The 15,677-nt window shown below is 34.4% G+C and overlaps 1 protein-coding gene across 3 annotated transcripts in view; it reads right to left on the bottom strand.

Moving 5' to 3' along the window:
- Positions 1 to 2,905: 2,905 nt before the first annotated feature.
- Positions 2,906 to 15,677, bottom strand: part of YTHDC1 (YTH N6-methyladenosine RNA binding protein C1) — a gene marked incomplete at both ends in the record, with an annotated part of 34,037 nt that continues 21,265 nt past the window's right edge. For 2 of the 3 annotated variants that reach the window (XM_080697913.1, XM_080697912.1), the window contains 8 exons: positions 2,906 to 3,130; positions 5,193 to 5,327; positions 7,706 to 7,768; positions 7,869 to 7,908; positions 8,005 to 8,041; positions 9,322 to 9,404; positions 11,887 to 12,053; positions 13,988 to 14,072. In XM_080697913.1, coding sequence (XP_080554039.1) covers positions 2,906 to 3,130; positions 5,193 to 5,327; positions 7,706 to 7,768; positions 7,869 to 7,908; positions 8,005 to 8,041; positions 9,322 to 9,404; positions 11,887 to 12,053; positions 13,988 to 14,072 — 835 coding nt within the window. Of the gene's footprint in view, positions 3,131 to 5,192; positions 5,328 to 7,705; positions 7,769 to 7,868; positions 7,933 to 8,004; positions 8,042 to 9,321; positions 9,405 to 11,886; positions 12,054 to 13,987; positions 14,073 to 15,677 lie in introns of all 3 variants that reach the window. The other variant, XM_080697911.1, reaches the window with a different exon arrangement.

The raw sequence follows: 15,677 nt of genomic DNA on the forward strand, positions 1-15,677 counted from the left end.
TAGCCCAGAGGTAGAAAGTCCCTGGGTTCCAACCCCAGTACCACCAAAAAAAAAAAAAAAAAAAAAAAGTCACCACGTATAGGAAAAATGCTCAACATCACTACATGAGTAAAAACCAAAACACCACCTTACTGCTATTGAATGGCTATTACCAAATGAAAAATCAGGCAGTGTTGTTGAGGATAAAGAGAAAAGGGAACCCTTGCACCTGTTTATGGCAATATAGAGATTTTTCAAAATAATAAAAATAAAACCATTGTATGATTTATCAATCTCCTGAGTATATATCGAAGAAAATAAAACAGGTATGTCGAAGAGACTTCAAATCTCAAAAGTACAGAATAAGCTGGGTGTGGTGATGCACTTGTAATCCCAGGATTTGGGAGGCTGAGACAGAAGGATCGTGGGTTCAAGGCCAGCCTCAGCTACTCAGTGAAGCCCTTTGCAATTTAGTGAGACCCTGTTTCAAGAAAAAGAATAAAAAGTAGGGTTGAGGGTACAGCTCAGAGGTACAATGCCTTTAGGATCCATCTCCAGTACCGCAAAAAAAAAAAAAAAAAAAAAAAAAAGTACAGAATAGAACAGTGGCTAGGATGAGAGAAAGGAAAACTGTCAGGAGATTCGTAATTACAGCCAGGCAGAATGAGTAAGTTCAAGAAATTTACTGTACAGCAAAACAATTGTAGTATTTTATTCTTGAAAGATGCAGATTGCATGTTTAATGTTCTTAGCATGAAAATAATTATGAGATAACACAATTGTTAGCTAGATTTAACCATTCCAGTGTGTATACACTTCAAAATAATGTACACAATGCAATTAAGCAGTGTTTTTTTACCTAATGCTTTGACAACTCAGTAATTGCTAGATTTTAGGATATACTACTGGGTACTAAGCTCATATCACCTATAATCTGACCCTAAGTGGATAGATTCTGAAGGAACATCAGAGGCTTATTGAAGCATGAAGAAAACGTCCATGTTGATGTTTAAAATCCTTAGTAGAAACTATCACCACCATTTGAGACATTAATTTACATTCTATTGCCCTTTTAAAAGTGAAGAGGTGACTCTTTGGGAAAAGTCATACAAATATGGGTTAGATCTTGGACCTATCAACTAATACTTCATAATACTGAACAAATCTACTAGACTCTACTTGTTTTTCAACTATAAAAATAGAAATTGGGATGTTATATATACACAAAATAAGATATTATACAGTAGCAAAAAATGCATGTTGCATAATAAATGTTCGATATGATTTATAGCTTAATACTACTACTATTTCTGGGACACAGCTTTTAATATTACCCAAATTATTATGGGTCATTTCAAAAAATACCATTTCCCATTATTCCTGCAAGTCTCAAAAATACTTCAGCATTTAAGAACTTAAAAAACAGCAGATACTATAGGGTGCAACATACTGACAAATACAAAATGTAAGTGCAATGCTAGAAACCTGATTTTCTAAGAGTTAAATGCTCTTTCCTCAGAACCACATAACATAGTTTGAGCATAAAAGCACAGGTTTTATTCTGAGACAGGTAAATTACTCACTGCAAAGAAAATATTCTAAATACTAACTAGCATGACTATGAAAGCAGTACAACTGTAACATTAAGTACCCTTTAAGAGTGAAGTTTTTATTTCTCTTTTGGCCAATAAATACAGGTTAAATGTAAAAATGTACTATGATTTGGTAGAAAATATAACTAGGAATCTAACACTTTTCCTTAAGAAGTAACCAAATATTGGTATTCAACTTTATAATGGCCAAAATTTGGAGTCCAAGTCTAGAAGTTGAAATGCAAAAATTTATAAATTTATCTTATGTGGTTCTATTTCTGTCACAACAGAAATAGTAGGAGATACTGAGAGTAAATATATGGAATTAACTGTACCATGATTAAATTTTGTCTGTTTAGAAAGTAAACAGAAAACTATAAAGTAGTTCACTTATAGATGAAAACAGACAGAAAATATAAAATAACAAATCTGTAATCAGTGCGGACTCAAAAATGTTATCAGATATATAAATAACCAAAATACTAACATAATTCTATCATGTAGTATGAGTTCTTATATTAAAGGAAATATTTTTATGTTCACTAATATATAATAAAGTGGCAATCAGACAAGAAAGAAATACAACAGTGAAGTGTCAATCTTTACCAATTTATTTTATACAAAACAGTAGCAATGTAGAATATGGGAATCATCTTCCGCTCACACACGCAAGTTGTGAACATTCCAAGCCAATGTATACAGTTTAGAGGGGAAAGCTAAACAATAGCATCAACCATGCTACTGAACATAGGAATCTTTTCCTTAGAGATTAAAAATTAGATAGCAATGTCTTCTTAATATTGCTCTCATCATTGAAGACTGAAGAAAAATAAAAAGTGACTTTATAAGTTTTTAAAAAATGAGGGAAGAGAAATCAACAGGTTGCTATAACACTGCCATATACTCAAACCATCATACTTTAATTTTGCATACTTGATAGCAGCATTATTTTCACTGAACCGTGTGTAACTACGTGTAGAAACACATCAAAGGAAAATACCATGGCAGTTACCAATAAAGATTTGAAAGAACAAAAAATAATTCTAGGATGAACAAGCTGTAAGATGAACATTTTTGAAGAGTGAATCAATATCTACATTCTTGGACTGTTCCATTCTGCTCCAACAGAAGTGTCAACTGTCAACTGTGCATATTTGGCGGATTTGAGTTTTTCCAGTTCTTAATATACTGCATGCTTGGAACAATGGGGGTAATAATAAATTCTTCTACGCAATGAACATTTAAGGAGACAGCTGAAAATAAATTTACTACTTGTAAACACACAAAAAAAATACAATATTTTTTTTTCTTCAATCAGTACTTCCAAAAGCATATTATCTTCGATAACGACCTCTCTCCCCTCGGTCTCTGTCCCGGTCACATAATCGCTCTCTTTCTCTTTCTCGATCCCGTCCTCTATCTCGTTCTCTGTCTCTTCTGTTATCTCTAGGGCGGTCTCGCTCTCTCTCCCGATCTCTTTCACGGGGTCTACTTCTCCGACCACTGACAACAGCTTGTGTGCGACGAAGGAAGTCATCCACCCTCATATCATAATCATGCTAGAAAAGGGAAGAAATGGATTAGATATGCCAAAAGTCTAAATGACATATATGAGGTATGGTAGAAAGGTAGAAATTAGAAAAGTACAATAATAAGTTAATTCACAGAACATAATTTTGACATAGTTTAGAAAAAAGTATTTTGTGTCTCACTGATCAAACATCTCCATCAGACTATTTTCAGATCTCTTTGTGCAGCTTCCTATTTAATGACTTTTCCATTTAATCCCTTTAATGAGCTTTAGGCCCCAGTAATTAAGTAGTCATAATCAACCACTGTGCCTACAATGCTGTCAATTGTGCTAAACATAATGTTTTTATGCAACAGCCAATAACCCCTTTTACCTTCCGTAACTACGTAATACAGCAAACTCTACCCACTTCAGGTGAATCTTATGCTTCAAATTTTCTTCCAAATCAAATTATTAATTTGATCTACTACTTAAAAAATGCACTTCAGCAAGACTATGAGCTCTGTTCTTTACAGTTAACAATGCAGTGAAAAATAAAGAGGACAAGAAAGGCTAAGATGAGCAAATAACTAACACAAGGGAAAATTATTAGCTTCCCCTGCTCTAGTCTAAGCTTTTTACTCTGAGTACTCAGCTTACCTTTTCTTCCTGAATTTGATTTTCAGTCAGCGTAAATAAACAAAACGTAAGCTTCAAAACACAATTTCATACTATCTTTCATATATATGTGAATGTTAAAAGCATGGAATATATATACTTATGAATTAACCAAAAAATTACTAATAAAAGTCCATAAATAGAACTTGTTAAAAAGAACAGCTGTACTAAAGTAAAACAATCTTAAAAAGACCTCCTATTTTAAGAATCAAGTTGTCATCTGTGATTCTTAAAACATCACAACCTATTCAATCAACTAAGATTTCATCATACAGAAGCTATATATTTCTTTCCTTTATGTCTGAAAAAGTCCTATCACAACTTAGTCTATTAATTATGATTCTCAAATTGGTTTATACAACATAAGAGGTCATAGAATGATTTCATTTTGAAGAATTACTAGTCTAGAGGACAAGAAAGAAATTACAATACACAAAAAGATCTCAAAAGACAGACTAGAGAGGAAATACCATCTTTTGTGTCCATCTTAAACAATACTACCAAGACTATCATATGTATATTCAAGTGGGTATGTTTCCAGCAAGTAGTTTCCTTTCTTTTAAATTGAAGTACTACTAGGGGAGAAAGAAGCATTTAAAAAGCCAATATTCAAGCTGGACACTGTGACGCACACTTGTAATCCCAGCATTTGGGAGGCTGAGACAGAGGACTGCGATTCGAGGACAGCCTCAGCTACTTAGTGAGGCCCTCTGTAACTCAGTGCGACCCTGTTTCAAAATAAATAATAATAATAATAATAATAATAATAATAATAATAATAATAATAATAATAATAAAATAGGGCTGGGGGTATAACTTGGGAGGTAAAACGCCCCTGGGTCCATCCTCAGTACCGCAAAAAAAAAAAAAAAAAAAAAAGCAGCAAATTCAACACCTCTAGCTTAATATAATCCTAGAAATTGCAAAACTAAAGATAGCTTTTCATTCATTCCATTTTATAAGGTTAAAAGTTTTTAAATTAAATCAATCATGTCAAGTATTTATAACAACCATTTATTAACAGGCAACTATTCTGTAACATCCAGTTGATGCTTGCTAGCATCATAAAAATCACAGATAAAGAGGTGAGGTGAAACATTTCAGTCACTAGTTTTAACAAAATTTGGCAAAATTAAAAATGACAGATTAGATATCATCTGTTAAGATTAAGTAAAAATTCACAAAGAAGCTTACAAATATCTACTGGCAATATTAATTACATAGCTTTAAGATTTCAGCACAGAAAAAAAAATATTGTAGATACTATCTAATAAATAATCCAAAGGTATGACAGGCTATTTTTAATAAAAATTTCTCAATTACTCCAAAAGAGTCTGAAGAAAGAATATCAAATTGTCACCTGGAAACACCATATTTTAATGATCTACACTAATTCTAAGTATCATCACACCTTCACATTTTTGTGCACTTACTACTCGTTTATCTCTGTATCTTGCTTCATGTGGTACTGGGTGATGTCCTGAGTAAGGGGGATGAGCTTGAGGAGGTGGAGCATGGTGCTGATAGTAAGGATGGTGTGGAGGCTGTTCCATTCCTGGGTATGGAGGCTGAAAAGGAAAACCAAATATCTTTGCAAACAAGCCATTCTTAGAATTTCCTTCCAAATCACCACCACCACCAATTCAGTCTTCTGTAGTAGCTATTTACTGGGAAGGCATTATGATTCTTCAAAATATCCTTACTTCTATGTTGAAAACAAAATATTTGTTAAAAACTATAGTAATACAACTTCTAAGATCTAATGTGTTCATTTTTCTACTTGTGTCAAATTCTACAGAAAAACACATGATGCTTACTACCAAGAAACTGACACTGAGTTCCTAAGCAGTTTATACTTATTTAATGTCTCATTTAATTCTCAAAACAAATCTGTAAAATAGGTACTAATTACTGGTTTAAAAAGTGAAAAAATGTCGGGCGGGGGTGGTGCATGCTCGTAATCCCAGCATTTGCAAGGTGGAGACTGGAGAATAGCAGTTGGCAGATAGCCTCAGCTACTTAGCAAGGCCCTTTGCTACTCAGTGAGACCCTGTTTCAAAAATTAAAAAGACTAAAAAATAGGGCTGGGGTTATAGCTTGGGAGGTACAATGCCCCTGAGTTTTATCCCAAGTAAAACACACACACACACACACACACACACACAAAAATAAATAAAAATAAAAATAAAGAAAGAAAAAACGAATCACCAAGCTGTCCACAATCAAGGTGCTTGTTAAGGGGCACAAGAACAGAACAGCAAGCATCCTGATTCCAGAATCAATAATCTAGCTAACTAATATGTATAAATACCCACGCCCACCCACCCCCAAAAATGAAGCAGATAAAACTTTCAATGACATTATAAAATGAATAAAGGGCAAACTAAAGATTATTTTAACAACTGGTGTTACGTTCATATTTAAATATTCAAATATTTGTGCTTGTTAAGGGGCACAAGAACAACAGAACAGCAAGCATCCTGATTCCAGAATAATCTAGCTAACTAATATGTATAAATACCCACACCCACCCACCCCCAAAAATGGAGCAGATAAAACTTTCAATGACATTATAAAATGAATAAAGGGCAAACTAAAGATTATTTTAACAACTGGTGTTAAGTTCATATTTAAATATTTCAAATATCTTATAGACTCAGATGGAAAGTCTCATAATTCATCATCTATTTGTACACAGCAGTATAAAACTGCTAAGATAAAAGTTAGATGAACGATCACAAAATAAAACATTTCAAATAAGAGGAAAGAAATTACTACAATTATGACATCTTTATTTTTTGAAAATTAAAATTTCAGCTATCTTTAGTATCTTAAAATATACTTATGAAAAATGAATATTCAGGTTTGTTTTTTTAAATTTTTTTGTGGGTCTGGAGATGGAACCCAAGGGCATTCGACCTCTGAGCTACACCCCCTGCCCTACTTTTTTTTTTTTTTTTAATTCTTTATTTTGAAACAGGGTCTAAGTTGCATAGGGCCTAAGTAGCTGAGGCTGTCTGCGAACCACTATCCTCCTGTCTCAGCCTCTCAAATGCTGGGATTACAAGTGTGTGCCACCACACCCAGCTATTCGGTTCTCTTAAAAGTAAAAAAATTTAAAAATTTGGAATTATCAAGACTTAACCTTATTGTAAACTGAGAACTAAATTTACTGAGTATTAGATCTGGCATTTGCTAACCTTTAGATGTCTTTTGTAAATTTGTTTTTAATAATCCTATAAAGCTTACACTATTCCATTAAATATTAAACTATACAAGGACAGGCATAGTGTCTATTTCATTTACTACTGTATATACAAAGCAAGCACACTGACTTGCATAAATTACTAAATGTTTGATGAACCAAAGAATGAGCAAATAAATTCCCACTGAATTTTATCTAAAAGGAAAAGATATATTATGAGACTTGTTCCAGGTCACAGCTGGAAAAAGAATGCATATGAACTCAAGCAGAGCTTGTACCAACTAATCACTAGTGCAATGTACTATTATACTATCTCAACTAAGCCTGTTAACACAAAGCAAATTACTTATTAGTCTTTAATTTTAAAAAATAGTATGTAGTTACTTAGCACCATTAAGTCTCTCTCTCTCTCTCTCTCTCTCTCTCTCTCTCTCTCTCTCTCTCTCTCTTTTTTTTTTGCAGTAGTGGGTATGGAACCCCAGGACATTCTACCTACAAGCCACGACCCCAACCCTATTTTTTATTTTGAAATAGGGTCTAAGTTGTCGAGGGCCTCACTAGGTAGCTGAAGTTGTCCAAGAACTGCAATCCTCCTGTCTCAGCCTCCCAAGTACTGGAATTACAAGTGTGTGCCACCATGCCCAGTTTCCATTAAGTCCCTCAACGAGTAACTGTAATCATATTTCTAAGTATTCATAATAGTAGGAACTACAGATGAAGTAAAAACTTAAGAATACAAACCATTCCTTGCCACGGTGGTGGTGGTCCCATGTTATGAAATTCCCTCACATAATCATTGTAGGACTAAAATAAAAGATGATATGTCAATAACAAATAAAAACAAGGACAAAATAAATCAGACCCTTGTTTTATCTACATTAGATATATAAAATTTAATGCTTACCCCATTTAAAAACACATCTCGGCGAACTCCTGAAAATCGTCTGTTGGGAATAAGATTTGTAAAACTAAATTCAGGTAATTCATAAACTAGTTCTAAGAATGTAATTCAAAGCTAAGCAAGAGTGAACCCAACTTACCTGTCTACTTCCTGGTATCGTGGATCCTTTAAATACCCTGTTCAAACATCAAGCATTTTAGTAAATCAAATTTATACTGTGTTATGGCATTTTAATTAAATCTTCCTCACCATCTGTTTTCTTTCCATGAAATATGCACTTTTAAGTGTTGCTACTATTATTATTCTAAGTTCAAAATTTTTTTTTTTTGTCTTTTTTGGAACCAGGAATCAAACCCAGAGCGCCACACCTGCAAAGCAGGAGCTTTGCCACTGAGCTACATCCCACCCAAATTTTCTTCTTAAATAACATGATAATCTAGGAAGTAACTAAATAACTGAGTGATATACCACAGATTTGCAAACTACATGTGCATCTTATAAGTTCATGGCTCAAATCTTATTACACAGAAAATTTCTTCATTGTGTACCATAAGGAAGTAAAGAGCAGAGAATCTATCTTGAGGATACTGAAGATCTCCTTAAAACACATGTTTACCTTCCACCTTGAGTATTGCAGACCTTGCTAAGTTTTAAAAGTACAAACTCAAAGGGAAGGAAAACAAATTGCAAAAGTTGCAAAAATGAAGATGTATACATTTTAAATGAACCACAAGAGAAATATTACCCCCCACCCTTCTTTAAGAATCCAACAAAATAAAGTGTAAAGTATTTGAGTGTCCATAATACTGAGGAAAACCTACATGCAATAGCCAACACAATCTCACATTTTAACAAAGAATGATTCTTATATCAATTCACTTGTTTTATAAGTACTATAATGATCACTAACACCAATTTTCAACAGTTTTATAAGTGTATCATTGTGTTATAAATAAAACCTTTCTTAAATATAGCTTATCTTCAATTCCACTGAGGAACAGACTAATTGAAAAGCTACATTTACATTGCAAACCAAGTATTTTCCTTCCTTTGCAAAATAATGAAGTTTTTTATTTTAAAAAACATACCATAATTTATTTGTTTCCAATTAAAGCTATTCAACACATGAAAGACTAAATATCACATGGAATAAACAGCATAATAAAGGATAAAGTCACTGTTTCTGCCTCACTGCATTTCATCTTGAACACATGTGCAGATAAATTTCTATTTTTGCAAAATTAGCAATTTCAAGTAATTAATATATGAAGATGACTCACACTGGAATTGATTGTAAACAACAATGTAGGGCAAGATTTAGTAATGAGAACTATTAATAATTTCCTAAGGTTTAAGTAGTCATGATCTAAATTTTCTTCACTTTTAAACCCAAAAGACTGTGATAGATGGTTTAATAATTTTAAATCAAATATCTGCAGGATTATAAAATATTAACCTGGTCTCTGGTGAAACTCAGGGGGATAGTCAATCCTTGGTTTCTTTCTGCTGTTATGAATATCATAATCTTCTGGTCGACGCCTACACAAATTAGACACATTAGAAATTAAACCAAAAACTGCTGGCGAACAAATAGCAAAGCAAGAGTTTTTGACAGAGATCAACACAAAGAATAGCTCATTAAGTTCTTTAAATTAACACGTTAATTTTTAGTCAGGAAATTATCTTTAAACTCCTAGGTTTTAATTTCTCAAATACCAATAAACCAAACCTTAAACGTACTGCTGGAAGTAGGTATTCTCTGCAATCTCATGCTACGATGAGACAACTGCAAAGAGTAATCTGATCAAAACATGTAAATCACATTTTGTAGTCAAAACAAGTCAAAATATCCAGTTTAACAATTAAACCCCTTCCCAAATAATATCACCATTCAGGTGAAAAAGAGGGGGGGAAATCATATCATTATTATACAATAAGTAACTCTAAAATCTATATAATCAAGCTTATTAATGTCATTTTAGATTAAGTCTAGGCAAGATTAAGAATTTCATATTCTTCCTCTGCACAAAATTATGCTTTTCAAATATTCATACAGTTTGATGTTTAACAAGAACTAATTTACAGAAGAGTTTAAAAATCTTAATATTTTGCAAAACTGATTTCTTAATAGCAATTATTCCTTCTATACTTAACATTAAGAACTTGTGGGAATTTCTTTCCAGAGACAATGCTTTATAATAAAATTGTCTTTTATAAATGTATAAGTAATAGGCCATGAGTTTTAACAGACTTCATAAAACTAATTCAAAGTGAATTCTTTAGCTGGAAATATGTTACTGTTTGCAGAGGATTGCTCTTTATTATCTTCATAAATCTTGATGGTTAATGTAACACATCATAAAATACACTTCAATATACTTAGCATTTAATAAAGAGCTTAACAAAAAGTCCAAAATATTTAGAAAATATATCTTTTTAAACTTAATGTCAAATAAAAAATGCAGTAACCTAGCACCAATAGTATATCTATTTCTCTGAATACTGACTGCTTTTATAAATTTTTGTTAACATTAGTTCACTCAAACTGCCAAGTGCAATAACCCAAATCCCCCCCAACAGAGTAAAACAGTTGCATCTACAATAAATAGCACTATGAAAATTAAAAGCTGGTTTATAAAAAATAAACATACCGCTTTCTTGTAGTTTGGGGAGTGCATTTACGACCGGTATAAAACATGATAGTAAGAGTTCATAGAGTAGTCCAACTACTGACTTTAAGCTGTAAGCCACATACATAAATGGAGGCCCTGGCAGGCTTGAGAGAAGGTGTAGTGGTGTAATAAGTATAGTTTGCAGTCCATTGCAAAACTGAGGTAAAAACTTCACTTGCATATACTGTATTGCACTGGAAATCTCTTAGATTAAAACTTCAAAAGACATCTTGGTGCTCAGTCCTTTTAGGCCAAAAGTAAGGGGCTCTGCCAGGTTTCCTCCTACCTACTCGACAGTGTCCTTGTTAGGCTCAAAGGAATGGGGCTCTTGTTGTATTATCTGTACCTACCACAGGATGTTTCCACCAAAAGGAAACTTAACCAAAGGTTTCATCCCATCAACCACACATCCAATAGTCTGTAGCAGAATATTTTAGATTTAGCTGTATGCAAATCTATACAGGGGAAGGTGATGGGTAGAAGGGCTTAAATCAGTCCTTTGCAAAGACTTCTCTCCAATTCTGTAACAAGTTAAACCCCCTTTTCCTGGAAAATGCTGTTTAGTTCATAAGGTAGTGATCAATAACCATGGCGATCCTCTAAAAACACTTTAAGTCCACAGGTACTGCCAGCATCTGGAAAAGTTGTAAATAGACACAGCAACAGCCCTTCGTTTTGGTTTGTTGCCGGGTCTCCCAGGGCCACTTGATCCCCTTTGGAAAGAACCTATTGGTTTCAGAAGCTCAGCAAGATGTGTGAATTCACTGGGTACATGTTAGAGAATATCTGGCAATGGGGTTAATAGATCACGGTGACAAAATTTCAAACAGTCCCAATAATGCTCCTCTTGAATATCAAAATAACTTAAAATATTTTATCCTCTAAATGAGGCGTCATCTTCTGCAAAAATATTAGTGATCCTTTATAAAAGTCCCATATCTGATAAGGTTTATCCAGAGACACACCTGAAAGAAAAGGCTTTTTACAAAATATTAACAATTTTTGCAAATAGACTTCCTCCTCTTCCTCCTTTCTAGCCTGTTGTTAGCAAAAAAGGCCTACCTCATTCACATGTATACTTTATTATGAGAAACTAATCTAAACTGGCCATCACTCTTTAGCAAATATTTTTTTCTGCATAAGGAAAGATCCCCATTTTCCTCTTGAAAATCACTGAGACCAAGGTGACAATGTGAAATCCTCAATGAAGCCACAAACTAGTCCATGCAGCTTGATTTGAGGATTTTCTTTTTCTTCTTTACCGCAGGACACACTTTTGACGAATCACATTCCTCCATCATGTTATCCTGATAAATGTGCCTATTATCAGTCCAAAGAACGTTTCTAACCTTCCCACATCCCGGACTGGTTCTCGACGGGATGGACGTCCTCTTGATCTGGGCTGAGAATGCATTCTTCTCTTGTGACGCATTTTATGAATGACCTGATACAAGTCAATACTTTCATCAGGGGGAAATAGAAGACAAAGCTGGGTTCCACATTGAAGTTCAATTTCCTAGAATAGGAAAGTAGCAATTTATAAAAAAATGACAGAACAATATTTTCAAAACCTTGTATTTCTCTGATATCTAAGAATTGAAAATAGAATTTCCAGTTAAATACACAAGTGCAGTTGCTTAAAACTAGCAGTCACCTTCTAAAATCAAAGAAACATTTCTTTGTACAAAATACAAAAATACCAGGTAAGAATAATCTATCTTAATACAGTGGAGGAAAAATATGTGTCTGCACCAACAGATTTCATAATTATAAACCACTAAATGTACTGAAATACATCAGAGTAACTACAAAGGCAGAATAGCCCATAATCTTTAGAAAATTTAGTCTTTTAGTTACCAACATTCTCACTTTTTTTTTTTTTATGGTGGTACTGGGGTTCCTGGAAACCCTTCTACCTCCAGGCTACACTCTAAGGCCTATTTTATATTTTTATTTGGAAACAGGGTCTCTTAAGACAGCAAGGCTGGCTTCGAACCTGAGTGATCCTCCAGTCTCTGCCAACCAAGCGTGGGGATTACAAGCACATGCCACCACTCCCAGGTCAACATTCTCACTTTTAAGAAATGAAAACAGTAATATTATTTATGGTTCACAATCATATGTGAGATCTATAATGATCAAAGGTTGGATTTACTTTAAACACTATATATAATTATATAGTGTTATAATTGTATATTACTATATATAATTTCATTTGCAGACTTTAAAACCTCAGTGTCTGTGTGTGCGCACTGTGGTTGTGGTGTGCATCTTTTCGGAATGCTACTTTTTAATCAGAAAACATCAGCAAAAATGCTAATTGGCAATTCTAAAAATTATTCCCAGGTACAGTATTTATTAAATAATGATAATATGAAAGCTACTTGCCAGGTATAGTGGTGCACACTTGTAATCCCAGCAATTGAGAGGCTGAGACAGGAGAATCTCAGTTAAAAGACAGCCTCAAGTATTACTTAGTGAGGCCCTTTGAAACTCAAGTGAGACCCTGTTTCAAAATAACAAAAAAAAAAAAAAAAAAAAAGGGCTAGGAGTATAGCTCAGAGGTAGAATGCACTTGGCTTCCATCCCCAGTACCGCAAGGGAAAAAAAAAAAAAAAAAAAAAAAACCCTACTTAAAATCAGGCTATTTCTCTTTAACCAATTTCCCCTTTAATTTTATTAATCAAAATACCACAGAAGCCAGACGTGGTGACTCACACTTGTAATCCCAGCATTTGGGAGGCTAAGACAAGAGAAACATGGTTTTTAAATGCCTGTCAATGCCAGGCATGGTGGTGCACGCTTGTAATCTCCATACTTGGGAGGCTGAGACAGCAGAATTGCACAGGTTCAGATTCGAAGCCAGTCTCAGCAACTTAGTGAGGCTCTCAGCAACTTAGTGAGACCATGTTTCCAAATAAAAAATAAATAGGAAGCCGGGCGTGGTGGCGCACGCTTGTAATCCCTGCGCTTGGGAGGCTGAGACAGGAAGATTGCACAGGTTCGAAGCCAGCCTCAACTACTCAGTGAGGCTTTCAGCAACTTAGTGAGACCCTGTTTCCAAATAAAATATTAAAAAAAAAAAAAAGGTCTGGGAGTATAGCCCAGAGGTAGAAAGCCTCTGGGTTCCACTCCTAGTACCCCAAAAAATAAATAAATAAAAAATAAATAGGTCTGGGAGTATAGGCCGGAGGTAGAAAGCCCCTGGGTTCCACCCTAAGTACCACCAAAAAAAAAAAAGAGAGAGATTTTCTAGAGCAGTTGAATAAATGTATGTGTTGTTTGGGTACTAGGGATTGAACTAAGGGACATTCCAACTCGATGCTATTTTTAAAGTTTCCTAAAGTTATTGAGTCTGGCCCTGAACCCAAGTACTGGAAAATAAAGCTGTGAACCACCACGTCCAGTATAAAGTTAAGTGTTTTTGAAAGATCAATCAAAACAACAAACCTGTCCATCACGTCCGATCTTTACTGGCTTATGTTCATTCCAAGGATTGGTGAGATGAGCCGACTTAGTGAAGGGTAATTCACGCCTAAATGCAAAGTAGTATCAATTATATTCTTTTGTAGAGTACCTTAAGAGCCTTTTACTATTTCAGTAGTGAATCCCACTATGTTGTAATTTATATATGACTAAAATTTAAAAATAACTTATACTGGTAGGGCATATTATTCCTTAGAGAACCCATCAGAGACTAGCCTCCTATTCTCTAAAGTTTTCTCAAAAAAGAAAAAAAGGGGAACAAACACGAATAATAATACAAATGCTTCATGACTTAATAGTTTTATATCCCAATAAATCTATTGTTGAAAATAACAAGAAAAAACTATAATATATCCAGCCTATCAAACCATCATAGCTTAGTAACATAGTACAATGTAGGGTATGTGTTTACCCTCATGATAACACCGCTTACTGGGAGCTATAGCTCACTGTCCTCAACACCTATCACTAGCCTGGGAAAAGATCAAAATTTGTAGTTTCTTTTGAATGTGTATCACTTTCATATGTCTTTAAAGTCAAAAAAGTCAAGCCATTGTTAAGTTGAGGATCATTTGTAGAGTGCTTAAGACCACGGGTTCAAGAAACAATACAATTCAGGGTTTATACCCTTGCACTCTTATTTTTCTTGGTACTGGTAACTAAACCCAGGGGGCATTACACCACTGAGCTGCAGCCCCCAGCCCTCTTTAATTTTGACATAGGGTATTGCTAAGTTACTGAGTCAAACTTGTTCCTCCTGTCTCAGCTTCCTGAGCCCTAAAATTATAGGTATGTGCCACCATACCTAGGGTTCTCTTTTTTAAGTCTAAGTGTCTTCATTTTATAAAGTAAATCATTGTTTGGACAAAATAATCAATCTTAGCCAGGACAATGCAGAAAACTGTGATGCCTTAGGCAAAACAAGTCTCAGAATAAGTTAAGAGAAACCACAGGGCTCATGGTCTAGTAAGGCATCATCCTTTATTCTTTCTTCTTGGTACCACAGTTAAAGAACAGGCAATCTAACAGTTAAACATTTTGAGCAGAGAAATGAAGGCTTACAGGTATGACTTTACTGTGAATGCTCCAGAGAACATAGGAGGATCCCTCAGAACTAAGCCATACTGCAAATGGGGCAAATTTAACAACAAAAAAAGAACATAACACTGTGAAGTTTTCTCTTATATGCTGGACAATGGTTTTAATATTAATTTTTTTTTTTACGAAAATAATGGAGTAGCCAAAAGAAACAAGAAATGGATTATATGAAATAGATATGAGTGAATAAAAGGCAGTCAATAAATTTAATTCTGGATGAATAACATTTAATAAATTATGGCTTTATATTTAGCAATTTCCAGGCAATGACTTTGTATGACTTCCTTTCTTTGCTAACATGCATTCTATCTTGTTTCAAACTTCCATGTAACTAAAAGAATGAAACTGCCGGGCGTGGTGGCGCACGCTTGTAATCCCAGCATTCGGAGGCTGAGACCTGGAGGATCGTGGTTCGCAGACAGCCTCAGCTACTTAGTGAGGCCCTCTGTAACTCAGTGAGCCCCGGTTTCAAAATAAAGAATAAAAAATAGGGCAGGGGCTATAGCTCGGAGGTCAAATGCCCCTGGGTTCCATCCCCAGACCCGAAAAAAAAAAA

The sequence above is a fragment of the Muscardinus avellanarius genome (assembly GCF_963383645.1).
Source record: "Muscardinus avellanarius genome assembly, chromosome: 6".
Taxonomy (NCBI): domain Eukaryota; kingdom Metazoa; phylum Chordata; class Mammalia; order Rodentia; family Gliridae; genus Muscardinus; species Muscardinus avellanarius.